Here is a 22,316-nt window from a genome sequence, read left to right as displayed (position 1 = left end):
TAGGTAGGTAGGTAGACAGGTAGAGGGAAGATAGGTAGCTAGGTAGATATTTATGGGCCTGGGGCATTATTCAGTGTACGGTAGCTTCATGTACTGTCCTGCAAATGGAATTAAAGGATAGGAACTGTGATTAGGAGCATCCTTCTCCAGTTTTACCCTATTACTTTAGGATGCTTAGGGCTGATCCTGCGTTGAGCAGGGGGTTGGACTAGGTGGCCTGCGTGGCCCCTTCCCACTCTAGGATTCTGTGATTCTATGCCAGGTTTGCCCCTCTAGGATCTGGCCAGCCTGTGTCAGGTGAGCAGTCCGTCCCTGCAGGGTTACCGTTTCTCTGGGTGGGCATCTGAGTTTGGAAAGCAGTGAGAGAGAGAGGGAGGAAAGGGAGCACAGCGTTTCTAGATTCAAACAACTTTGGTTTATTGCAAAAATAAACACCCCTTTGCCATAATCTCGATCTGTTCTGTTTTTACAAAGATATATATATGTATACATTTTAAAAAACTTATTGAAAAACCCCAATCACCATTAGAAACAAATTGTCCATGACTCAAAGTCCAGAGCAACAATATTGTGTAGCAAAGCAATTCACTGTGCACTTCCCCAAAATAAATCTCCATTTTCCTGCTGTTCCGACGTGAGAGTTCCCTCCCAAGAAGGTGCGCTCGGGTGCCATGAAGGTTGCGTCTCCCAAAAGTAGCCAATGTAGGCTCCGTAAAGAAAGTCAACGGAGACGGCTGTTTCGGGAAAGGAAAGAGGAGGGTCTCCTGCACACGCAGAGCTCCGCTGCTGGGAACTGTCCAGCTCTTTGTGGTGCTGAAATGTACCCGGGAACTCTGAGGAGCTGACCGCCAAACAAGGTGCTGAATATCCCGGGAAACGGCGAGACGTCAGGCGTCGGCCTAGGCCTCATCCTCAGTGGGACCCTGCCTGTGAACCTGCAAGGACTTCCGATCACCGAAATACCCCTCCAGATCCTCTCTGTCCTTCCATCCCTCCGGCCGCGACAATCCTCCTCGGTTCTCCTCCGCAAGGCCAATGGAGCGGCCCAACTCAACCGCTCTTTCACACCAAAGGACCCTTTGGGGATGTCGCCTCTGCCCTGAGCAAGCCCCATAAAGTGCCCAGTAGCCCTTTCCTCCGGGACGTAGATCCGTCGAAAGATCCGAACGAGAGCTCTAGAGGGCCCCGAACGACAGCCCCATGGCGTAGAAGCCCAGCCCTTTCAGCTTCTCCTCCGCCCGGGCTTTCTGCTTGAGGTGGACCTTGCTGTGCCTCTTCTTTTCGTCGCTGCGAGCAAAGCGCCGGCCGCAGTCGTCGCAGGAGAAGGGCTTCTCCCCCGTGTGCGTCCGGATGTGGGTGGTCAGGTGGTCGCTGCGGCTGAAGTTCCGCAGGCAGATGCGGCACTGGAAGGGCTTGTGGCCCGTGTGGATCCGGAGGTGCCGGTTCAGCTCGTCCGAGCGGGCGAAGCTGCGGATGCAGCTCTCCACGGGGCAGGCGAAGGCTTTCTCGTGCGGCCGGGAGCAGTAGCATTTGGAGGCGCACTTCCCCCGGCGGGGCTTCTTCTTTGGCTCGGCCTGGGCTCCGGGGTTGCTGGGCCCTAAGGCGCTGGCCGAGGGGGCGGCCAGAAGGGCCAGGTTGAAGTCCGCCATGGAGACCAGAGACGGGGAGTGAGCCGCTTGCAACATCTGTTCGTTGGGGCTCATCAAGCCGGGCATGACCTCGGACTGCAAAAAGGAAGGTTCGAATTCTTGGAGGAGCTGGGGCGGCAGGCTGGGGATTTTGGCATCCACCAAGTCTCCGGGGAGCTGGCTGTGACTAGGGAAGGTCTCCGGTTGACAGCCGAAATCTAGACCTCGCCCAAAAGATCCGGCCTGTTTGGAGAGGCTGCCCAGTTCTGCCTGGCAGCTAACAGACAAGACGTTTTCCTTTTTTGAACCCAGCTGGACCGCTTGTCTTGTTACTAGCGGACGAAAAGTCTCCGGAGAAGGGTACTCGGCAGGCAAATAATTCTGAGGCGGCTGGACAGGATCCCAGTGGGCGCAGGGAGCCTTGAAGCTCCCCAGAGAAGGGGAGAGGGAAGACAACTTGAGATCCTGCTTGCTGTCCAGCCGTTTGTTGTCAAACAGACACTGGGACGAGTCGCCCACAGGAGGAGAGGTTTGGACCGGCTGGAGAGCCTCGGGGCTGGAGAAGTTAGGGAAGCCCTGGTCCACTAAGGACGGCTGGATGGAGATGTTCAACTCAGGCTGGCAGGGGGAGTAGAGGTCCAGGTGGTTTTGGAGGGCCTCCGGGACGCTGTAGACCCCCTCCAGCTGTTGTCGCTGGTGGCCTTCGGAGAAGGGAGAAAGGCCCAGGATCCCAGACATCAGGCTGAAGAGGGACTCCTGATCCTGGCACTGTTCTGTCTTGATGAAGAAGCTGCCGGTGTAGCTGAGAGGTGGGGAGGGCTGCCCTGCAAAGAAGTAGTAGTCAGCGACGTCAGGGTTCATCGTCGCGCCCATGAAGTCGCCTAGCGGAGGGAAAGAGAAGGCGCAAGCAGTGAGAATTGGCATTGCGAAAAAGCCATGCCAGACGCTGGGCATCGAGCGGACGTGGCCATGCCCGCTGGAAGGGGCACCAGCCAAGTGTAACAAGAGGCGCTGGTGGAAAGGGCTGTTGGGATGCAGCTGACTGGTGGCCACCTGATAGGGGATTTCAAGCAAGAGACACTCAGAGGTGGCTTTGCTATTGCCTGGACTTCCTTGGGGGTCTCCCACCCCAGTATGATCCAGGACTGACCCTGGAGATCCGATGAGATCAGGGGAGCCTGGGCCATCCAGCTCAGGGCAGATGCATGGTTCACCATGGCCGGCCTCTGCACAGCAACCCTGGGCCATCTGGGTCAAAGCAAGAGCCTCTGCACAGCAGCCCTGGATTTCTTGGGTGGTCTCCCCTCCAAGCCCTAACCCAGGCCGACCCATTCGCTTGGGCCATCCAGGCAGAAGGTAATAAATCACAGCTGACCTACAATGCCCTCCTTGGGATTTCAAGGCGAGAGACGCCAGAGGTGGCTTTGCCATTACCTGCCTCTGCAGAGCAGCCCTGGATTTCCTCAGGGTTCTGCCCTCCAAGGCCCAACCAGCTGATCCTGTTTAGGTTCTGAGGGTGTCGGGCTAGCCTGGGCCTTCCGGCTCAGAACACCACCAGAAGATCACGCAACATTCAACAGCATTAAAAAGAAAGAAATGTCTAGGGCCACTTCCTCCCCCACCCAAGTGGAGAGATCAAAGTGGGTTCTGCTATAAACGTGCATGTCAACTGTTCCCACGTTTTATCCATACACCAGGACTGCAGTTGGGCTTCCAGCTTCGTATGGGCCAGGGCACACCCCAAGGAGATGGGCAACAAAAGGAAAAGAGTGTTTCAGAGCATGTGCAGAGAGGGCCTTGCTCTCATCCCTAAAGGCCTCCTAGGTCTGACAGGAGGAGAAAAAGCTTCCGTATCAGAAGTCTTGGGTTCCAGGCAGCCTGACCTCGTCAAGTCTCAGAAGCTAAGCAGGGCCGGCCCTGCTTAGTCCTTGGATGGGAGACCCCCTAGGAAGTCTGAGGTTGCTATGCTGAGGCAGGCCAGGGCCGACCACCTCTGTCGATTTCATGCTTTGACCTGAATCACCTGGACTAGTCAGATTTGGAGGCTAAACAGGGTTTGTCCTGGCTAGGATTTAGATGGGAGACCCCCACAGTTGTCCAGGGTTGCTATGAAGAGGCAGGCCATGGCAAAAACCCTTTTGTTGATCTCTTGCCTTGACCTGGATCACCCAGACTAGTCCAGTCTTATCAGATTTGGAGGCTAAGCAGGGCTTGTCCGGGCTAGGGCTTGGATGAGAGGAAGACCAGGGTTGCTACGCAGAGGCAGGCGATGGAAAAACTACCACTTTTGGTCTGCTGACTTGCCCAAGATTGCCCAGGCCACCTGATCTTGTCAGACCTCGGAAGCTAAACAGAATCAGCCCTAATTGCTAGTGGGGTGGGAGACCCCCAAGGGAGTCCAGGGTTGCTATGCAGAGGCAGGCAAGGGCTACCCACCTCTGTTTGCCTCTTCAAAACCCTACCCTACAGCATCACTATAAAAAGCTAAACAAGGTTGGCCCTGGTTGCTCTTGGACGGGAAGGCCAGCAAGGAAGGCCAGGGTTGCTATGCAGAGGCAGGCAACAGCAACCCCCCTCTGTCTGTCTCTTGCCTTGAAAGCCATGTCAGGGGTGAGTGAGCGGCACTCAATTATTGCCCTGGCCTGGATAGCCCAGCCTGGCCTGGTCCCATCGGATCCCAGAAGCCGAACAGGGTCGGCCCAAGTTAGTCCATGGAGGGGACAACACCTCAGAAGTCCAGGGTGGCCACGCAGAGGCAGGCAACAGCAAAACCTCCCCTGAACACCCCACTGGAAGCATCGCTAGTCCCCCTGGACGACCCTTCCCACCAGGAATGAAATACAGGGCAGTCCAGGGTGGAGCAAAGGTGTGGATCAATGCGTCCTGGACTTAAACACGACTCCAGAATGTCAGATGAGTGATGGGGGGGACAGGGTGCAAAGCTGGGGCTCTGAGCCAGGGCTGGACTACAGGACCTCGTGGTGTGCCAACCTGCTGGGTTCCGTTTTCCCTCCTCCATCCACGGCAGTCTATGGCCGTGGGCCCTGGGGCTTGCCCCGCTTGGAAAAGGGCAGAGTTGACCCGCCCTTTAGAAGGCAGGCCGGTGCTGAGCAGATTACATAAGGGGGAGATAGATTTCGGGAGGGGGAGCGGCAGGGTCCTGCTTACCTGGCAGAAAATCCGGGACCGCCTCCCTGGGCTGCTCGCTGGAAACTTGGCGCAGATGTTGTGCCGACCCGGCGAGCTGGCCCTCCCTGGCCTTGGGCTGGAGCCGGGCGTCCTGCTGAGAGAAATCCATGAGGTTCAACATGTCCCGCCGGAGAGGAGATCGGGGGAGGGGGCGGGGGGCGACAGGCAGGGGTCTCCCGCGGAAGCTGGGGGGCTGCGGAGGCCGGCTGGGGAGGGTCCCTCCGGGAGGCGGCTGCCCTCCAAGGCAAGGCGAGGCAGGGGCTGCTCGGGGGCCTCCCTCACCTGGGCCGCGCTGGCGGCCGCCGCTGCTGCTGCTGCTCCTTGTGTGTGGAAGCGAAGAGCCCAGCCGGGGCCGGCCCGCTCTTTATAGCGGCCCCGCATCTTCCGCTGCAGCCCGGCTCTTCCATTTCTGGAGTTCCCCAGTGAGGCTGCGGGTGACGTAAATGCCCATATATGGATTCAGGATGCAGGCGAGGGAGACCCAATAAGGAAATCTCGCCTGGTGACGTTTTCGCATCCTTCTCTCATCCCAACCCTGTTTTGGGTTGTTTGGCGCCTCCCCTCCCCCCAGCCTCCTGCAACCCGGGGACCGGGAGACCTGGGTGCCGATCCCCAAAGAGGGGCAGAGCGCCAGGAAGTCGCGAGGGGAGGCCAAGGAGCAAACCCACCCACCCACCCACCCACCTGCAGGGCTTGCATGGCGGAGGGAGGGAGGGAGGGAGGGGGGCAACCGTTTCGGCACGGCCGCAAGGGGGCGTTTCGGCCTCCCCGGCTGAGGGTGCCCCGGGCAGAGAGAGTTCCAGGTCATTGGGACAAGGCGGGGGGGGGGGGGCAGGAGGAGCCAGGGGCAAGCAGGCAGCTGGACACATGGAGCTCGGAGAAGGAAAACTGGCCCCTCTTCCCCTCCCATTTGTGTACCAGCTTGGCAGAGGGTCTCCTGCTAAGAACAAAGGCATGCCTGAAGCTGCCTTCTCTTGAATCTGGCCCGTGGCCCATCGCAGTCAATATTTCCTACTCTGACTGGAAGCAGCTCTCCATTGTCTCAGGCAGAGGACCTTCCCATCACCTACAGTCTGATCCTTTTAACTGGCCTGATTGCTGGGATTGAACTGGAAACCTTCTGTGCACCAAGCAGAGGCTCTTTCATAGAGCCATAGCCCTTCCCCGTGGCTCTCCAGGGTCTCAGGCCGAGGTCTTTCCTATCGCCTCCTGCCTGACCCCTTAGAGAGATGCCCGGGATTGAGCCGGGGACCTTCCAGGTGCCAAGCCAAGGCTCTTCCATTGAGCCACAGTGCTGGGTTTCATGCTAGGGAATGAATCAGCCTTGGTGCCTTTCCAAATGAGATCACTCCAACTGAACTCTGATGATGTCTCCTTTAAAATAATAAATTGAACATGCACGTGCTACTTTTTTGGCCTCGGGGAGCGGAATAAAACCAATCCCTGTGAGAGAAAAAGCCTTCGCCCGTTCCTTCCCCCTTCCCTTCGCTGGCTCTCAGCCTAACCCACATCTCAGCCGACCACGAGGAGCGAGAAGGGGCAGGTGGACCAAGTGCCCACAACCTAGCGACCATAACCATATCTCCCTCTTAATCCGTTCAGAGGCAAGAGCAATGCATTTTCCGCACATGATGTACTTGGCCCAGGCATGGACAACATGGAGCATGGAAAGGTCTGCGTGCTTCATGCATCCATGCCAAGTACATTCTGCACAGGTAACGCCCCTGTGCTTTACAACCTGTTCCCCTCACCCCCCAAATTCACCATCCGAATTCAGGAGAAAATAGAGCCCACGATTAGAGTATATTGACTGGTCAAAACTGAGATGAAAAGAAGTAATTGATTCTTCTTCTTTTTCTTCTTTGTTGTTGTTATTATTATTATTATTATGATACTTAAATGTATTGCCCTCCTCTCCCCAAGGGCTCGAGGCGGTTTCTTAGTCTGTATATGTAAGCTTTGGGGGGAATGCAAATTCTGGGAAACGCAGTCTGGGTGTGTGACACAGAGGTGTTGTCAAATGTCGGCTAGTGTGTATTTAGGGAAGGGTCCAAATATGTGGTGTTTTTGCCTGCCTCTGCCTTCTTTGGTGGTCTCCCAGCCTCGTACGGTGGTGTTGCCACTGCATACCGACCCTGGGCTCCCTTGGGGTGCCCCATTTAAGTACTAACCAGGGCCAACTCTGCTTAGCTTCCGAGATCTGATGAGATCGAAGTCCTCTGGACAATCAAGGCAAAATGTCTGATATCCCTACAGAGGAAACACAGAGATAAATACCCGGCCTTTTCTCCCCTAGTCACCAAGCCTTAATTAGGGCCTGCAAGACGGAGCTCTTCCGCCAGGCTTATGGTTGGAGAATGACATCTACTCCCCCTCCCCCACTAAAGATGCCCCCTGCCCATCGTCTAGCCCCAGGATATCTGATCATGACCCAACCCGGGATTGCTGAGGCCAGGTGCCGTTGCTGACCGTAGCTTAGATTATTGCCTTAATTTAACTTGAAATGTCAATTTTTGTAGACATTTTAATTCATGTTAAATATTACATGTTGTGATCAGGATGTTTGAATATGATGTACCCCACACTGAGTGGGCTTGCTGGGAGGGCAGCATAGAAATGTGATAAATAAATGGAAAATATCTTGTCATGTTTGATAAATCGACATTTCTTTGAGGTGCAGACACATGACCAACATGGGTGGATACTCTGCAGAATAAAAGTGGACATACATGAGCATGCATGACATGCACACAAACAGCGATTATGTTTGCATGTGGGAAGGCGCATAAGAAATGGAAGCTGAGCCCTGGAAATTCCTGTCTCTCTAATACTAATGCCGATGCATGTACACTACACATAATGCATATGAAATATGTATGCATGCGTTTATTTATTTAAGATGCCTGAGGCCCTTTTGGGGAAAAGGGAGGCTCAAAATAATTTTAAAATATGAACAATTAATTTAATTTATTATTGCAACAGACAAGCCATCAAAAGTTACATTAAGCACTGCTCTTAGCAGTAACCATTCCTGCCCATAATAGAAATTCATTACACGCAACTCTCTCGTAAGCACCCCTTTTAAAAAAGGTCTTCGATGTCAAGAAAACATTGTCTGACATAAGGCTGCCAGAGATCTCTTGGTGAAACCCTCAAGAGATGATGCTACGGCTCAGTGGCAGAGCCTCTGCTTGGCCTGCAGAAGGTCCCAGGTTCGATCCCCAACATCTCCAGCTAAAAGGACCAGGCAGGAGGTGATGGGAAAGACCTCAGCCCTCAGCCTGAGTCCCTGGAGAGCCATGGAGAAGGGTCATGGCTCAGTGGCAGAGCCTCTGCTTGGCATTCAGAAGGTCCCAGCTTCATTCCCCAGCATCTCCAGTAGAAAGGACCAGGCAGTAGGTGATGGGAAAGACCCCTGTCTGAGACCCTGGAGAGACCTTTCCAGGTTGGGAAGAGATGGCTGACTTCGATGGACAGATTGTCAGATTCAGTGTCCGGCAACTCCGTTCATTCCAGTGCCCTGAAGAAAAGGCTAGTGTGGAATTGTCCCCATGACACGCTGAGCTACAGGCAGGCGGGAGCCTTGTAGAGGCCTGATCATTAATGCGTCTGTGTGTTCTGCTGCTACAAGTAAACATAGATCTGAATGTCTGCAAGCCGACAACACACAAATAAAGCACAGTTGTGTGGGCGCCAGCGGTGGATATATAATGTGGATATATGCTTATACACAGCTTGCTCCCACGTGCATCCATTTTTTACAGAGGGGAGAGCAGGTTACTATTGGAGATCTCCCAGAATTACTGTCGGAATGTGCAAAATGTGCAGTGTGCATGATTCTGCAGCATTTGAAGAACATCCTGTGGGGAGGGGGCAGGGGAGGAGATGTGTATAGTTAATTCGAAACTTCCGGGTGTGTTTCAAAAGATCTCCACCATCCTGTTGGAGACTTCTTGCTCCTTTGAGCGCACTTCCTCCCTGCTTGCCTCCGGAACAGAACAGAGAGATGGAATGAAGGCAAAAGAACAGTTAGACAGTATTCTCTCTCTCTCTCCTCTTTTTATACAAAGCTAGCATGGTGCACTGGTTAAGAGGGGCAGCCTCTGATTTGGAGAGCTGGGCTTGATCCCCCGCTCCTCCACATGCAGTCAGCCAAGGGACCCTGGGCTCATCACGGCCCTGACAGTGCTGCTCTGACCCAGCAGCCCTATCAGAGCTCTCTCAGCCCCACCTGCCCCACAGGGTACCTGTTGTGGAGAGAGGAAGGAAGGAATACGATTGTAAGCTGCTTTGCGTCTCCTTTGGGCAGTGACAAGCAGGGCATAAAAATCAACTCTTTTGCGTCATCAAACTATTTTATTCTTGGAGGCCGCTTGGTGCTCAGCTCCTCTTTGGCATATTGAAACCCTGCCAAGCACGGCAGAGAGGGGGACGGAGCCAGGGGGTCTGATCAACTCCGTTTCCCCCATCCTCTCCCTGGGCCCACTCATCACAGAGTTGCTGGACTCAGAATTGGTTCCACTACTGCAGACTAGGCTGGACTTGGCCAGCCCTGGTTAAACCGTCTCATCAGATCTCAGACAGTGAAGCAGGGCTGACCCTGATGAGGAATGTCTTTGAAATCCTGGGGTCGCTCCTCAGAGGCGGGCAAGAATGAAACTCCTCCGTGTCTCTCTTTCCTTGCAAACCCTACAGCAGGGCGAATGCTGGAAGGAGCTCCTGGGAATTGTAGTCCATGGACATCTGGAGGGCCGCAGTTTGACTCCCCCTGCCCTACAGGGTCACCATAGGTCGGCTGTGGCTTGACTGAACCTTCCACCACTGAAGCTGGACTGATCTCATCAGATCTCAGAAGTGATGCAGCTTGAACTCTGATTAGTACTTGGATGGGAAACCCTGAACCCAGAGCCAGCAGTCCTAAGAAACCTCCAGGGAGACAGGCTGAAGGGAATTAGAGAAATGTGCATGAATGGGGAATAGACCTAGTTTGGGAAGTTCAGTTTTTTGCAGTAGAAATTTATGAGGGGCTGGAAGTCATTCAAAGGGGAGGCAGAAATATTCTCAGAGCTCTTATTTTGCATTGGTCTATGCAAGATCTGCAGTTTGCATGACTGAGCAGAATATCAAGTGAGTGTCTGAGGAGATGTGTATTTAGCAGAGTTATATCAGGAACTTCCTGATGTTTTTCATATTACTGTATCTTCTCCAGTGTCCTGACTGGCTCCATGGGAGACTTCCTGCTTCTTTGAGCACCCTTCCTCCCTGCTTGCCTCCAGAACAGCAGTTGAACAGATAGCATAACTGCAGACAAAACTTAAGACAGCCAGACAGTTAGGACTCCCTCCTCTCCTCTTTATATACCTAGTTGCTTCTCCTCACAATTAAAACACTATTTTATTCTTTAAGCAGCCTGATGCTTTGTCCCTCTTTGCAAATTCAAGCTCTGTAGTTGAAGACGGCCCGTGTGTTTATCTGCTTGCTTTCGCTCTCTGCTAAACCAGAAGGGGACCAGATCTAAAGTATCTCTGTTTCCTCCCTTCCAAGCTGTAGGGTCAGGGTACTGGGATTTGAGGCAGTGACTGGAGGAGCCAGAGGAAAAATTCCACAGTCAAAATTGACTCTGCAGAAGAAAACAGCAGGAGAGCCCCTCTGCTTCCCATTCGGCCTGAAAGCCCCTTGCTGCAGTCATGCAAAGATAGGTGCAAATTTGATCACAATTATTCACAAGTGTATGTAGGATGCCGCCGACCACACCCACGGCTGATCAAGGAGATCTCGTGTCCGTTTGACCTCCCTCAACATTCTAGCCTCCAGCCCTCCCCTGGAGATACCCGTCTCGCTTTTCTGCTTCATCAGACCTAACGCCAAGGACTAGATCTCTGGCAGGCAACGTCCGATGAAGCTTCCACAAGCCACGGATCGGGACCTTCCCGCCCCTGGAAACTCACCAGGAGACCCAGGCTGCAGGCCAGATCCGAGGCAGTGCGTCTCCCTTCCCGCAACTGTCCAACTGACTTTTGCCTTCCTTTCAGGAAAACTTCTAGAATGTGCACCTTGGAAGTTCCTATAGCAACCGGCATGTGCCCAGCCAAGCACATCCTGGCACAACAGCTTTTGCAGTTTCTCAACAACTGCCACGCAATTGTGAAAATAAACAAGACACCAAGCACGTGTGAAATAGCACGGGGTCCTTTCTGACAACTCCAGCCTAAGGCACCCCTGGAGATTTGGGGCTGAGTCTGCGGAGGAGAGAATCTATGGCGTGAATTCACCTTGAACCTTTGGCACACCTCAGAATTTATCCTCCAAAAGCAGCCATTTGCCCTGGGGGAGACTGAACTTTGCAGGCGAGTGGTCCTTTGTTTCTCCTGGAAGACTACAGACCCCACCTGGAAATTGGCAGCCTTCCTTGGACCGGCGAGAGAGCTGAGCAGCACCTGGTGTAGCGGATGGGCCTCTTGCTCAGTTTAGAAGAGAAAGCAGTTTAGAAGAGAAGGTGTCTACAAGGAGCAAGGTCTTTTGGGTGGTGATTCCAACTGCCCAGTATTGGCTGAACAACGGTGACATCAGGGAATGCTCTCAAACATTCCAGTTTCTCAGGGTAAAGGCAAGAGTCACAGAATGTCGACCAGTGGCCCGGCTTCTCTGAGGGAAGCAAGCCGTCAGTCCGAGGGGGAGGAAAACGCGGCACAAGGCTTACAGACAAGGGGAACTGGGGGCGGCTGTCCAAGAGAATCGAGGAATCTTTGGAACGGGGGATTGTGGGTCAGGGAGTGAAGGAAAACTGACCAATCCAAACCCTGCGAGTTTTGCCCATTGACTTCAACCAAACAGCCAAGTCCTTAACTTCAGGCTTCTAGTTAATATAGATATCTGTCTCAAAACACCCTTTGTGGAGTGGGCTTTGTTGCCATAGTAACCCCTGAGAATTGTAGATGACGCCGATCCCAATGGGGTTAAGGGCTTCCTGGGTGCTTGCGGTGAGGGGAATTCGGATCAGGCCTGCCTCTTTGGACGGCAGAGTGCAGCAGACGGTGAGACCGAGAAGAGCCAGGACATGGCATCTTGTGACTCTAGGCGTGACATTCATCCAGTCTTGACTGTTGCTCTCTGCCCCCTCATTGGCCTGTTTTGCACCGGTGTTTTCCCTTCACTTTCGCTGTGGCTGTCTGTCGGGTTTTCGTTTTTGGTCTGCATTGTTTTTCCACCCTTCAGTGCCCAGTTTGCTTCCCGGTTGCTGTTTCCCCGGGTTTTCTGAGAGTCGTTTTGTGACTTCCCCCGTACCTGCTTCAGTCCCAAGGCGAAGGTCATGCAAAAGAATACAGATTTCCTCAGAGGGACTTCAGAGGGATGGTTCGGACTGCTCCAAGCCAGGGGAGGGAGAAAAGGCCCGAAATCCCCTCTCCGGTTTCCCAGGATGAATTGCCCAGAGATCGAACGTATGTGAAATATGTTTTTTTTTTAAAGATAAAAGATGTTTTAAGGCCACAGTACACAGCATAAGTGGCGACAATAAAACAGTGTGTCAGCGGAAAAAGGAACTATTGTGCCAAGTCTGCCCCTCAAGCTGGCATGAGAAGAAATCTCTAATTCTAGGAAGAAATCTCACCCAAAGGCTCATGGCTCAGCCGTCCATCGGACACAGCATCCTCAGAGCTGGAAGCTGAGGCCACGAAGGGCAAAAATCTGGGGCAATTATAGTCAGCGATTGCTTTAAGGTGTCATAGAGAGCAATTAAGATGACCAAAAATTAAGCTCTGCCAGACCATACAGGTATGAATGCTTTGAGAGTTCCAAGAAAGAGGCTCTCCTTAAAGATGTAAAACAGAGGTGAACACAGAGCCTCAGCTCATGAAGAATCAAGGGGCAAAAAGCATTTGCAGAAACCGTGTAGGCTAAACAAATAAGAAAGGACAATGTTGTTTTGAAAAATATTCTTGTGATATCTTATTTGTTTAGCTCACATGGTTTCTGCAAATGTTTTTTTGTATCTTGAAAGATGAAAGAAAGATTTCTCGTCCTCACAGGGACATCTTCTAAGATTTGAGGGGCTGCTGTATAGAGGATGGAGCATTGTTCCCTCTTGCCTCAGAGGGAAAGACCAGGACCAAGGGGTTCAAGTTGATTCAAAAGAATTTTCGGCTAAACATCCGGAAGAAGTTCCTGACAGTCAGAGCGGTTCCTCAGTGGAACAGGTTTCCTCGGGAGGTGGTGGGTTCTCCTTCATTGGGACTTTTTAAGCAGAGGCTAGACAGTCATCTGGCAGAAATGCTGACTTTATGAACTTAGGCAGATGGTGCGTGGGGGTGGGTGGGCAGGAAGGGATGTGCCAGGGTTTGTCTCTTGTGGCCCTTCCTGGCATACCCAGGGAATTGCTAATTGCCATTGTGAGATGATAGGTGAATGTCCTCCAGGCCAGGCTGGATTGTGGAGATTTTTGGTGGTGATGGGAATCATTTGGGCATGAAATTGGGGTTGCTGTGTGTAGGCAGGAAGTTGTGAGTTCCTGCATTGTGCAGGGGGTTGGATGAGATGACCCATGAGGTCCCTTCCAACTCTGTGTTTCTAGGATTCTATTCTATGATTCTATGATCCTATGGATATAATGCATTGATTTCACGAGGGGTTGCCAACCTTTGTCTCTCCAGATGCAATACTAGCAGGGGCTGATGGGAGTCACATATGGATATCTGGAGAGCTACAATTGAGCAGAGGGTTGGACTAGATGGCCTGCATGCCCCCTTCCAACTCTTTGATTCTGTGATTCTGATTCTGTAATTCCTGCAACTCTAGGATCTGATGAGGGCCTGAATTTGCGACAGGAACTTTAGGTAGTGATTTCTCATCTTTATTGGGGACAACCATACCTTGCTCATTGGGGAAGCTGTTTTTGGGAAGCAGGTTTTGAAAACCACCCCGGAAACCACAAGCTGGAGGAGAATGTTCCAGCATTTTGCAGCGCTCCTCAATAAGGAGGACTCTTAACGGCTGACGTTGCATGGGGATTATTTTTGTTTCTCTTTCAATAGAGGGGATAAAACCGCATCACTTGAAGCTCACACACACACAAAAATTTCCCTGGAAACAGGAGTGTGGCAAGCACAAGGTACGCACCCAAAGTACCGGCGGAAGAAAGCGGCTTACAGAGAAGGAGCGTGGAGTGTGCGCTTGGCAAGCATCGTGGGGGCCGAGTTGGCCAGCCCAGACGGCCTCAACAAACATCACTCATTGCCTGCAATTATTAATGTGACGAGATGCTTATTGGTGCGGTGTGAAGAGGGTGGGGGGACCATCAAAGAAACGGAAGGTGTGCAGAATGGCTCAAAGCATTTGGGTTTTTTTAATGTGCTAAGATTGTCACTTCTCAGAGGGTGTTTAAACAGCCCTGTCACCTAAGTGGATTAGACTCCTAGAATCCTAGAGTGGGAAGGGGCCATGCAGGCCATCTAGTCCCACACACTGCTCAGTGCAGGATCAGCCTCAAGCGTCCAAGAAAAGTGTGTATCCAGCCTTTGCTTGAAGACTGCCAGTGAGGGGGAGCTCCCCACCTCCTCAGGCAGCCCCTTCCACTGCTGAACTACTCTGACTGGAAAATTCCGTGCCCCCACCCATGTCTAGCCAATCCCATTCTACATGTCATTTAAATCCATTATTGTGGGTCCTCTCCTCTGCTACCAACAGGAACCTTTCCCTGCCCTCTTATGACAGCTGTTCAGATACTTCAAGAGGGCTATCATGTCCCCTCTCAGCCTCCTCTTCTCCAGGCTGAACATTCCCAAGTCCCTCCTCATTGGCTCAGCGGGAGACTTCCTGCCCCTTTGACCACACTTCCTCCCAGATTCCCTTCAGAACCGTCAGTCAGTTAAACAGGGAGGACTAACACTCTCCTCTCTTCTTCACATAGTTGATTCTCTTCTCAACAAAACTGTTTTATCCTTCCAGCTGCCAGTGCTGTGCTTTTGATTTGCATATTTAAACTCTGCCAACGTATGCCCCATACCGAGCAAATGATTGTGCCCAGGGAGAAAGCTAGGCTAGACTCCATTTCCCCGACATTGAGTTTTCTCCATGCAAATCTTATTATTATTACCGTCATTCGGTTCGGAGATGTATTCCATCAAGTGAGATGCTATCATGGTGCAGCCCAGGCAGTCACAGCTCAGCTGCGGGTAAGAAAACGAGGCCCGTGACACACACACCCTTCCCAGGATTGCCGCTATGGATCTCGTGGGCACCTATCCTTGCCTGATTCATTGGTCCCAGGTGAGACCCCCCTGCAGCTGCTACAGTTGCTAAGCAACAGCCTCATTCCCTGTGCTTCCCTGGAACAGGGAAGAGAGCAATGGGGGAAATGATCAGGTGGTAGCCATATTGGCCGGCCGTCAAACAGCTAGGTTCGAGTCCAGTCGCACCCTAGAGACAAACAAGATTTGGGGGCTACAAAGTTAGTTTCCTCCTCACCTGTGTAGGCCAGGCCATCTCAATCTCATCTGATCTCAGAAGCTAAGCAGGGTTGGCCTTGGATTTGGATGGGAGACCCCTGAGGAATGCAGGAGAGGCAGGCAATGGCAAAGAAGGTTGGGTTTTATACCCCGCTTTTCACTACCTGGAGGAGTCCCCAAGCGGCTTACAATCAACCTTCCCTTCCTCTCCCCACAACAGATACCCTGCAAAGTAGGCGGGGCTGAGAGAGCTCTGACAGATCTTCTAAGCAAGAACAGCTCTAGCAGCGCAGTGACTAACACCCAGGTGGCATCCCTCCCTGCCCCAAATCCAGCCCACACCTGGCTTTACCCAGGTATTTTCCAGCCCAGAGCTGGCAGCCCTATGACCTCTCCTCCACAAATCTACTTAATCTTCCAGGCAAAAGGCTGTAGGTTCCCTAGGCACTGTCGCTTTTATTCCCCCTTCTTTCTTGCCTTTCTTTTGAAAAATTGTCCACCCAGACTAGCAGAGAGGTTCAGCAGGAGAGCCAGAGAGGCAGAAAACACAAGAGCTTTTGCGTTCAGTCTGCTAAGACTGAAGCAGTTCAGCCGGCCGACAAAGGGAAATTAGACACGAGAAAAACAGAATGATGTCAGGTCTGCTGTTTAACATGGAGTAGCAGCTCTTAGCCCGCCTGACGATTCCTTCGCATTTATTCCCTGGCTCCTCTGCCTGATTATTTACCTTGCGTTTCGAGGCAGGCAACGGACTTAACAGAGTATGCGGCTTGCCTCGTTCCGCCTGCCCTTTTAACAGGAGAGCTGAAAAGCAAACACAGTTAGCATTCCTGGCACGGGGAGAAGGAGGAGGAGGAGGAGGAGGAGATGCACACCGTCTCTTCCAGTACTCATAAGAAACGATTTTTTAAATCTAAACAGCACCAGTCAAAAATAGACAAGTTTGCGGGTAAAGGACAGAGAGGGGGAGAAAGCGAAAGAGAAGAACAAGTATCCTATTCTGGAGAAGAAACGAAATGGGACATGAAAGATGCAGGAATTAATTGGATGACTAATGGGGTAAAAAAAACAAATAAATCAAATTATGATTGGAAGGTGATCATATTGTTTTTTTTAAAAATGGAATGCACAGTGTTTGGGTAGTGCGCTGCTCTAGCGGCAGTTTGCATCTTCTCTGTCGGTATCTCACACCTGCAGCGCAATCTTTATTCCTTGTTCACGGCCATCTTGTGTGCTCGATTTGCTCTTTGTACAGAGGTCCCTGCAAGAGAGGCCTGACCTGGGCCTCCAGTCCTCTATTCTAGTCATAACGCGTGGCCATGGTCCAATGGCAGAACCCCACACAGGTAGAGTGTTGAGAAGCCAAAGCTTCTTGCCTTGCCAACTCCAAGTTGAGAAATTCCTGGAAATTTGAGGATGGAGCCCGGGGAAGGGGAGGTTTGGAGAGGTGAGGGACCTCACTGGGGTCATCATGCCACCCTCCCAAGCAGCCCTTTCCGCCAGGGGAGCTGAGCTCTGTAGTCTGCAGATGGGCAGTAATTCCAGGGGATCTCCAGGTCCCACCAGGAGGCTGGCATCCCAATCTCCCACAAAGCCCCTAGTGTTTAGGATGGTGTACTGTACAACATTACGCTCCCCTGAGGTCCCCCCTCTCCAAACCCTCCCAGGCTCCACCCCCCAAATCTCCAGGAATTCCCTATCTTGGAATTTGCAAACTGTAGCTTCTAAGTGACATCCTTCCCCGGGTTCCCCTTGTCACAGGCTCTACTCTCAGGTCTCCAGGATTGTTGCCAACCCAACTTGCCAGAATTGTCAAGGACCTGCTGTGGTTTTGCAGTTCGCATCTCCCTTGGAATTGCAGCGGCTTGGAGGGGGGAAATGCAGCATCCCTCCCCCAACAATGCTCAGGGCCTTGGTGAAAAGCAGAATTAACTGAGAAGGGACAGGATCCCCCCCCACACCCCCCCCAGCCATCTAATGGCCAGGATCTGACTCAGGTAGGGCAGAATGCTTCACTGGGCCCTACCCCTCTCAATTCATCATGCTTGTCCCTTAACCAGCTCCAGCGCCCACTGAGAAGTCCTCTTTTCCTCTTCTCCCTTTTGCGGTAGATCACAGATGTTTCTCTTTATTTTTAAACCTCACTCCCCACCCTACAGAACAACCAGTTCCAGCCTGACAAGCAGCCAATATAAAAAATAATGTGGTCCGTGGCTAGAGAGAAATGGGACAGTTGCTTTTTACCCAGAGGGAAAGAAAGCATGGACACCTTTCGACGTTGCCTCTGCAGGAAAATCCACTTTCTTCTCCGAGAATCTCCCTCTAAGAAGCTCTTTGGGTGGGCTTTCATCTGCACCTGTCCTCTCTGCTGAATCCCAAGAGGGAGTCATTACTGGCTGTTTCTGGAGCAAAAGACACGTGTCGCGTGGGAAGGTTTAAAAGAGGCTGTTGCCAACATCCTGCTGAGGATTTGCATAACATGCGGTGAGGATAAACTAGGAGGATTGCACGGCTCAGGATAGCGCATGCCTGCAAGGGATGGTGTGCCAGGGGACGGTGGGATCCGAGCTTTCAGGCGGGGCCAGCTCCGGGGTTTTGGAAGGCCCTGGGCAGCCAGCTCTGGCCACCTCCACACCCACCTTTCTCTCTCCCACCACCGGCACGCACATCTGCCTGCATTGCACTCACATCCTTTCCTCCGTAGCACAGGCATGCAGCTGCTGGGGCCACTAGGGAGAGCTGCCTCCCTGGAAGCTGGGAACGGGGCGTGGGCGAAGTGGGTGTGAGCCAGTGGCACATGGGAGAGGCACATGGAAATGGGGCAGGGAATGTGAATGGGGCAGGGGAGGGGAGGGGGGGTATATGACTTCAAAAAGGACATGGCCAAAATGAAGATGGTGCAGAGGAGAGTGATCTGGAACCTGGGGACCAAGCCCTACAAGGGAAGGTGGAGGGACTTGGGAGTGTTCAGCCTGGAGAAGAGGAACCTGAAAGGGGACAGGATGGCTCTCTTGAAGTATCTGAAAGGCTGTCACGAAGGAGGTCAGGGAAAGGTTCCTGTTGGCAGCAGAGGAGAGGACCTGCAGCAATTAGTGTAATTGGACTGTTTTATAATATCATTGTTTTATATTTAAATACTGTACACTGCCCTGAGACAGCTTGCTAGAAAGGTGGGATATAAATCTAATATATACTAATACTACTGATATAATAATAACAATAACAACAACAATAATAGTTTAAACTATGAGAACAGTACTGGCTAGATATCAGGAAAAAAGATTTTAACAGAGTAGATCAGCAGTGGAATGGCAGTCTTCAAGCAAAAGTTGGATACACACTTTTCTTGGATGCTTTAGGATGGTTAGGGCTGATCCTGCGTTGAGCAGGGGGTTGGACTAGATGGCCTGCGTGGCCCCTTCCCACTCTATGATTCTGTGATTCTGTGATAGTTTTGCTGGTCTAACAGTATCAGAGGAGAGGCCTGGTAGGAAGCAGGAGCCAGCTAGAACAAGACAGTTGGCAGCTCCATAGTGGAGCAGATAGGCACACCCTGACCATCGCAGCTAAGTTTTGTTGCAGGATCAGCAGGTGGCCGCTGCACACCGTGAATGGGTTGGATCCTACGCCTGTGGAAGTCCTGGTTGCAAAGAGCCAAAAGACATGCAGGGAGATTAATGAGTAATGTTTGGCAGCTGCCAGAGACAGCAAGCAGCCTAGGCTAGAAAAAATCTCGAGTGTATGGATGTGTCATCGGCAGCCAAGATCTAGTTAATTTGTACCTCCATCGCTATATATGGGCATGAAAGCTGGACATCAAAGAAAGCTGACAGGAAGAAAATTGATTCATTTGGGAAATGGTGTTGGAAGAGTGGTTTATGGATATTGTGGACTGCCAAAAGAGAGAAAGAAACGGGTTCTTGATCGAATCAAGCCAGAATTCTCCCTAGGACAGTGGTTCTCAACTTTCCTAATGCCGCGAACCTTTAATACAGTTCTTCATGCTGTGGTGACCCCTAATCATAAAATTAGGCAAGGGTTCTTTCACAGAAATTAAACCGAAACTGACCCATGGTGTGAAGATCCATTGTTTATGGTTGCATATATATTGTTTTTTTCCCCCGGGGTTTCTCAGTTCAGTGCTGCCTTTTGTCCCACCGTACCGATCTTGCTCTTTTCCGCTGCTCTAGACAGACGAACTCTCTATCTTGACCAACCCCGCAAGGCTGTTGTGTAGATGGCGCCCCCCGGGCAAGCTGCTCACCCTGCTGTGACCCCTGTGGAACGGTTGTTCGACCCACACAAAGGATCCCAACCCCCAGGGTGAGAACCACTGCTCTAGGAGCTAAAATGACTACACTGAGGTTAAGATTATGAGAAGACAAGAATCACGGGAAACGACAACCATGCTAGGAAAAGTTGAAGGCAGCGGAAAAAGCGGAAGGCCCAACAGGAGATGGAGCGACTCGGTTAAAAAGCCAAAGTCCTCAGTTTGCAAACCTGTAGCAAGGCTGCTAGAGACAGGATGTTTGGGGGGGGGGGGCATTGATTCATAGGATCGCCATGTTGGCCCTTAACACACAGCGATATTACTGGGTCTGAAGACCTGCTGAGAACCAAGACTGAGGTCTGAAGCAGAATTTCCTGCAGTGGAATTGACCAATGCATGGTGGGGCTTGAACTCCCCCCAACCAAAAATAACCAATTCCATGCAAACTACTAGTTTTAAATACATTATGTATTTATTTTAAATATATATTCCTTGTTGTGTTTTTAGACCTGCCTAGGGCCAAGCCTGATGTCTGAGACAGGATCTCTAAGCCTCCACTGCAATTGACCAACGTGTGTCCAGATCCCATCTGTGGAGTCCAATCAGCATGAAGTGAAACTGACCAATAGCATGCACTGGCGGGGAGATTAATCTTGTTGGGGGTGGTTATGGGTTTATGGGTTGCTTTGGTTCTTGTAGGATCACGCTGGGGTCACAAGAGCTGGAATGAACTACCAGCATCCTGGTCTCTGAACCCCCTTGGATCCAATGCTCCTTTCTCCTCAGAGGGGATTTCAGGGTCTTGGCATCATTATCCTACTTTATCCTTACACCCACCTTGCAGGGTAGGTTAGGCGGAGGGGGTGTGGCTAACCCAAGGTACCCAATTCGAACCCAGATCCTAGTCTTATTAAATGCCATGAGTTTGTGCTTTTCACCACAGGATTATTTTCGCCACTAAACGGAATATTCAAGAGGCAATACGGAAAGGGGCGGATTAATGAATAAGAAGACACGAAACGGAAGGTTATGAAGCTTTATTCTGGTTTTAATTGTGATTTTATAACGTCGGATATGGACCCCCCGACTGCTTGCATGGAAAAGCAACAAGCAATAACATTTGCTGCTTTCGTTGCGGGGCCAAGCCACTTTCACTTCCCCCTCAAAGCCCAAAAACGTTATTTAATTTAAAAGATGGCGGCCCCCGGTCCAACCGCTTCCATCCGGGTTTTCCCGAAACCCCGCCCCCACCATCTCGGCAGGAACGTCCGCCGCCAGAAGCCGCCTTTCTACTGGCTAACTCACGCGCCTCGCGCCTTCTCCTCGCCCAATGGGAACGGGGCCAGGAAGAAGCGACGTCGCTCATTGGCTCTCGCCTCGCTTCCCAACGGCTTCGACTCGCGCCGACGTTCGCGCGCCGAGGCCGGGAGGAGGAGCCCGGGCGGAAGCCACGCCCACTTCCCCTTAGAGAGAGTCCCTGACAACGAGGGAGAAGGGTCAGCGAAGCGCATGCGCGGCGCCTCCAGCCGTGGGAGGGGGGACCTGCTGCTTGTCAAAGTGGGGGGAGGCGAAGAGGGTCCCTTTAACTCCCCCCCCCAAAAAAATCCCCTCCTCTTTAATTCCTCAGCGCTATGGAAGACCCTGAAGGAGAGCCGGGCACGGAGAGGCCTGGAAGCAGCCCAGCCCCTGTAAGTATCTGCGGGGGGGGGGAGGGGGCTATTTAAGGGGCCCTGAGGGCGACCCCCTGGGGGGCTGCCTCCCCCTCCCCCCTTCATGTTTGCAAGCGCCTTTCTCTCTCCCTGTCCCTGTGCGGGTGCAATGAGGGCCGAAGGAGGCTCAGCTTGCACAGCGCCCCCCCCCCCATTGCAAAAGGTGCCCCCCCCTTTGTGCGCTTGTTGCACTCAGACGCGGCGAGCCCGCAGGCCTCTTGCACAGTCGCTCCGCAGAGGGGTAGCAGGAGAGGCCGTCTGTGCTTGATGCCTCTTTTCTTCTTTTCTCTCTCGTCTCTGGGCTGAGCAAACTTTGATGAAAGCTGCTTTGCCAGGACCTTAAAAACAACAACAACAGCAGCCCACGAGCTCCGGTTCAGGCTCAGCACAAGGGGAGGCTTCTTCCCCACCGTTTCTTAGAAGAGAGCCCCCCCCCCATATAGGGAGAGCTTCTCCCCCCATTGCCTGCCTTTGTGCACCCGCCTCTTTGCACTTTGGCTCCCTCCTGACTCCAGAGGTTTGCACTTGGAAAGAAAACTCTCCCTCCCAGTAAAGGTGCTCGAGATAATTCAGACCCCCCTAAAGAGTTGTGCCACCTCTCTCCCCCCCTTCCCAGATATTTGTTGGGAACAAAATTCAGGGATGCCAACTTCCAGGTGGGACTTAGGGATCCCCTGGAATTGCACCTTATCCCTGGGTCAATTCCTCTGGAGAAAATGGCTGCTTTGTCAGGTAGAATCTGGCACTGTACTTGCTAAAGTTCAGGGGTGCCAGCCTCCAGGTGCGGCCTGGGGATCCCCTGGAATTCCAGCTCATCTCTGCGCTACAGAGTAACTTTGGAGAAAATCGATGCTTGGGGTGAGCGTGGGGCGGGCTCTGTGGCCTTGGACCCTACTGAGATCCCTCTTTCCCAAATCTCCAGGAGTTTCCTAGCCTAAATTTGGCAACTCTCACTCTTGGCCACCTTAGAACAAATTCCTTTCCCAGTCTCCCATTACATGAGAATTGTCCTCCCGCCCTTCAAAGAACAGGCTCTCTTTGTTAAACAGCCCCATGGAAGGGAGAGTATAACCTCTAA

The 22,316-nt window shown here is 52.2% G+C and overlaps 2 protein-coding genes across 5 annotated transcripts in view; one reads left to right on the top strand and one right to left on the bottom strand.

Moving 5' to 3' along the window:
• Positions 1-441: 441 nt before the first annotated feature.
• EGR4 (early growth response 4) lies at positions 442-10,818 on the bottom strand. 2 transcript variants are annotated; one of them, XM_077302409.1, is made up of 4 exons: positions 10,766-10,818; positions 6,989-7,067; positions 4,797-4,908; positions 442-2,509 (listed from the first exon to the last, which is right to left on the bottom strand). In XM_077302409.1, the coding sequence occupies exon 4, from the start codon at positions 2,499-2,501 to the stop codon at positions 1,176-1,178; it is 1,326 nt and encodes a 441-aa protein (XP_077158524.1). In that variant the 5' UTR covers positions 2,502-2,509; positions 4,797-4,908; positions 6,989-7,067; positions 10,766-10,818; the 3' UTR covers positions 442-1,175. The 2 variants fall into 2 exon arrangements, with proteins under 2 accessions (XP_077158524.1, XP_077158523.1); XM_077302408.1 differs by lacking the exons at positions 6,989-7,067; positions 10,766-10,818 and having other exon boundaries at positions 4,797-5,138.
• Positions 10,819-21,008: 10,190 nt separating this feature from the next.
• ALMS1 (ALMS1 centrosome and basal body associated protein) overlaps positions 21,009-22,316 on the top strand; it is a 72,372-nt gene continuing 71,064 nt past the window's right edge. For all 3 annotated transcript variants that reach the window (XM_077301229.1, XM_077301230.1, XM_077301228.1), the window contains exon 1: positions 21,009-21,217. In XM_077301229.1, the coding sequence (XP_077157344.1) occupies positions 21,161-21,217 (57 nt within the window). In that variant the 5' untranslated portion in view covers positions 21,009-21,160. The remainder of the gene's footprint in view (positions 21,218-22,316) is intronic.

This window comes from Paroedura picta, chromosome 10 (assembly GCF_049243985.1).
Source record: "Paroedura picta isolate Pp20150507F chromosome 10, Ppicta_v3.0, whole genome shotgun sequence".
NCBI lineage: Eukaryota > Metazoa > Chordata > Lepidosauria > Squamata > Gekkonidae > Paroedura > Paroedura picta.
The sequence above is the reverse complement of the archived record's forward strand: the minus strand, read 5'-3'. Positions and strand labels throughout refer to the sequence as shown.

What these genes read in the sequence shown, in the direction of transcription:
- EGR4 (XM_077302408.1), bottom strand. Translation starts at nt 4,938, where the DNA reads ATGTTGAACCTCATGGATTTCTCTCAGCAGGACGCCCGGCTCCAGCCC. An exon ending in GGTCCCGGATTTTCTGCCAG is followed by an intron (nt 2,510 to 4,796) that starts GTAAGCAGGACC and finishes TCCCTCCGCTAG; the next exon opens with GCGACTTCATGGGCGCGACG.